Source organism: Protobothrops mucrosquamatus, unplaced genomic scaffold, assembly GCF_001527695.2.
Source record: "Protobothrops mucrosquamatus isolate PMUCROS unplaced genomic scaffold, P.Mucros_1.0 scaffold5649, whole genome shotgun sequence".
Classification (NCBI taxonomy): Eukaryota; Metazoa; Chordata; class Lepidosauria; order Squamata; family Viperidae; genus Protobothrops; species Protobothrops mucrosquamatus.
Genome location: NW_015391501.1, coordinates 95,775 through 98,822, shown reverse-complemented (window position 1 = coordinate 98,822; position 3,048 = coordinate 95,775). Strand labels below are relative to the sequence as shown.

At 37.1% G+C, this 3,048-nt stretch overlaps 1 protein-coding gene across 1 annotated transcript in view; it reads right to left on the bottom strand.

The window, feature by feature from the left end:
- Positions 1 to 3: 3 nt before the first annotated feature.
- Positions 4 to 3,048, bottom strand: part of LOC107299875 (zinc finger protein 84-like) — a gene marked incomplete at its 3' end in the record, with an annotated part of 18,702 nt that continues 15,657 nt past the window's right edge. The window contains exon 3 of the mRNA XM_015829217.2: positions 4 to 804. Coding sequence (XP_015684703.2) covers positions 4 to 804 — 801 coding nt within the window. The remainder of the gene's footprint in view (positions 805 to 3,048) is intronic.

The following is a 3,048-nucleotide window of genomic DNA, read 5'->3' as shown; positions in this document are numbered from 1 at the left end:
TTTCCCACAATCAGGACATTCAAAGGGTTTCTCTCCTGTGTGAGTCCTCTGGTGTTTCACAAGGCTGGAATTCTCTTTGAAACTTTTCCCACAATCAGGACATTCAAAGGGTTTCTCTCCTGTGTGAGTCCTCTGGTGTTTCACAAGGCTGGAATTCTCAATGAAACCTTTCCCACAATCAGGACATTCAAAGGGTTTCTCTCCTGTGTGAGTCCTCTGGTGTTTCACAAGGCTGGAATTCTGACTGAAACTTTTCCCACAATCAACACATTCAAAGGGTTTCTCTCCCGTGTGAGTCCTCTGGTGTTTCACAAGGCTGGAATTCTGACTGAAACTATTCCCACAATCAGGACATTGAAAGGGTTTCTCTCCTGTGTGAGTCCTCTGGTGTGTCACAAGGCTGGAATTCTCACTGAAACTTTTTCCACAATCAAGACATTCAAAGGGTTTCTCTCCTGTGTGAGTCCTATGGTGGGACACCAGAATGGAATTGTGACTGAAACTTTTCCCACAATAAATACATTCAAAGGGTTTCTCTCCTGTGTGAGTACTCTGGTGGTACAGAAGGCTGGAATTCAGACTGAAACTTTTTCCACAAACAGGACATTCGAAGGGTTTCTCTCCTGTGTGAATCCTCTGGTGTGTCACAAGGCTGGAATTCTGATTGAAACTTTTCCCACAATCAGGACATTCAAAGGGTTTCTCTCCTGTGTGAATCCTCTGGTGTCTCACAAGGCAGGAATTCTGACTGAAACTTTTCCCACAATCAGGACATTGGATGGGTTTCTCTCCTGTGTGAGTCCTCTGGTGTCTCATGACATGGGAATTTGTAATGAAACTTTCGCACAATCAGTACTGTCATATGTGTTCTCCCTGCTGTGAATCCTCTGATGTATCACCACGTTGCCATGCTCACTAAAGCATTTACTGCACTAGGAGTGCTTTTATGGCTTTTCTCTTGTGTGGGTCCTTCCATGAACCACAAGGGAGCTGTTCTGACTGAAGCTTTTGCCACAATCAGATGATTTGTATGGCTTTTCTGCTGTGTGGCTCCTCTTGTGCATAATCAGTTGTGATTTGCAATCTATGCTTTTCTAACAACAGACACAACTATGGAGCTTTTCCACAGCTGATATTCTTGAGGAAGTCAAAAATATGGATAATCCCTTGTTTAGTGGTGCTTTCATTCAAGTTGTTATCTTCCTCACAGTACGAGGCCTGTATGAGTCTCTGCTCTACGTGACTTTCCTACTCACCTTTTCCTCCAACTGACTTCCAGATATTTCACTCTTTTAATGAATTAAAAATAATCTCCCTTCACTTTTCATGTAAAGTATCCTTGAGTTCTGAATAATCTACTTACTCCAGTTTGAAATCTTTCTTGATTTTCTCTCTTTTTTTCTAAGAGCTGCTGGAAGAAGAGGAGAATTGTGTGGTTTTCTGAAGAAAATGGAAAATATTTTGATTTCTGGCTTGGTTTGCTCTCCTTTTCAATGTTGCTTGTTATTCTTAGCTGTCCAGAGTGCTCTTCTTCCCATCCTCTTTTCTATAAGATTTAAGGAAAAGTTTAACTTTAATTTTTATAAAATGGTGAGAGGTGTGAAAAAAGAAGAGATGTATACATCACAATGAAAAAGCAAACATGCCACGATAGAATAATCTTTTACATTGTTTATGATTCATCTGATACATGGAAGACTACCGACATCCATGTTCAAATATCCATTCAATCAAATTCAGTTGCTGATTTGGCTAAAATTTCTTGTTGACTTTTGGTCAATCACAAATCCTTAGCAATGCAAAGGGTTATCATCAAATACATCTGGAAGTGATGGGGATAGATTATATAATTACAGATGCAACTTTTTTTCATATGTGGTGGACTTGTAAGGTTATTAAGGCCTTTTGGATACGATTGTGGTGGATTTTACAGCAAATTTTTTAAAAAAGGATTCTTTCTTCCACAGCTGTTTCTCCTAGGTATTGTGCAAGATTTAGATGTAAAAGAAACAAATCTGATGCTTTATTGTTTAACCGCTGCTCGTTTGTTGATAGCCCAGAATTGGAAGAGTCCAATTTTGCCTACAATGGAAGACTGGAGACTGAAAGTTTCGTATCTTGCTGAAATGGCAAAGATTGCGGCCTTTTTGAAGAGCCACTCGAATGAACAATTTTTATCAATATGGAGAAGATGGGTTGTTTATATTCAGAAGAAATATGGTGTGGTAGAATACAATTTAGGATTTTAGATCTTGTTTATTTTATTTTTTTTTTACTTTTTTGTGTAGATTAAGATATATGGTGGGGTTAGAGATATTAGTATTTGTTTACTTTTATATGAATATTATCCTGGGATTAGGTTTGGGAAGTAAGGGGGGGGTGGGGGGTTTATATTTGTAAGTGTGTTCACTTATGTTTGATTGTTCTTTTTAATGTAAAACAATAAAAAAAAATTTGGAAAAAAAAAAGATTATATAATTACAGATATATGCATACAGAGAGAAATACACACTCCTACAAAAGTATATATGGAAAAAATATCTGTCTTTCAAGCCTGGAAAAATGTCCCAAAATAGTTTACAGTCAAACAGAATAACAGAGTTGGAAGGAATTGGAACGCAATTGTGAATGAAAAATTAGATTTCAAAAGTAGTAAAATAGGGGGGAAAGGAAGAAAGAGATTACCTAACGTGTTTGTTAAAATGGCAGAAGAAATCTGCGTATAGAATGTCTGGAGAGAAATAAACCCAAAAAAGACTCGGTATACATTTTTTTCAAATAGACACAAATCATGGTCTAGAATTGATATGATATGGATGTCCTCTAAATTAGGAACTAATATACATGAGGTTGAGATAGAACTCATATATTTGAGCCGACCATAATCCAATAAAGCTGAGTTGGACAGGACTAAAGAAGAAATCAAGGTGGACATTGAATCAACTCTTATTAAAAGAGAAAGAATTTCAGAAATAGCAGTAAAGGAAATGGAATTCTTTTTCAAAGAAAATAAAAAAGAAGACACTTCACTCCAGTACATATGGGATG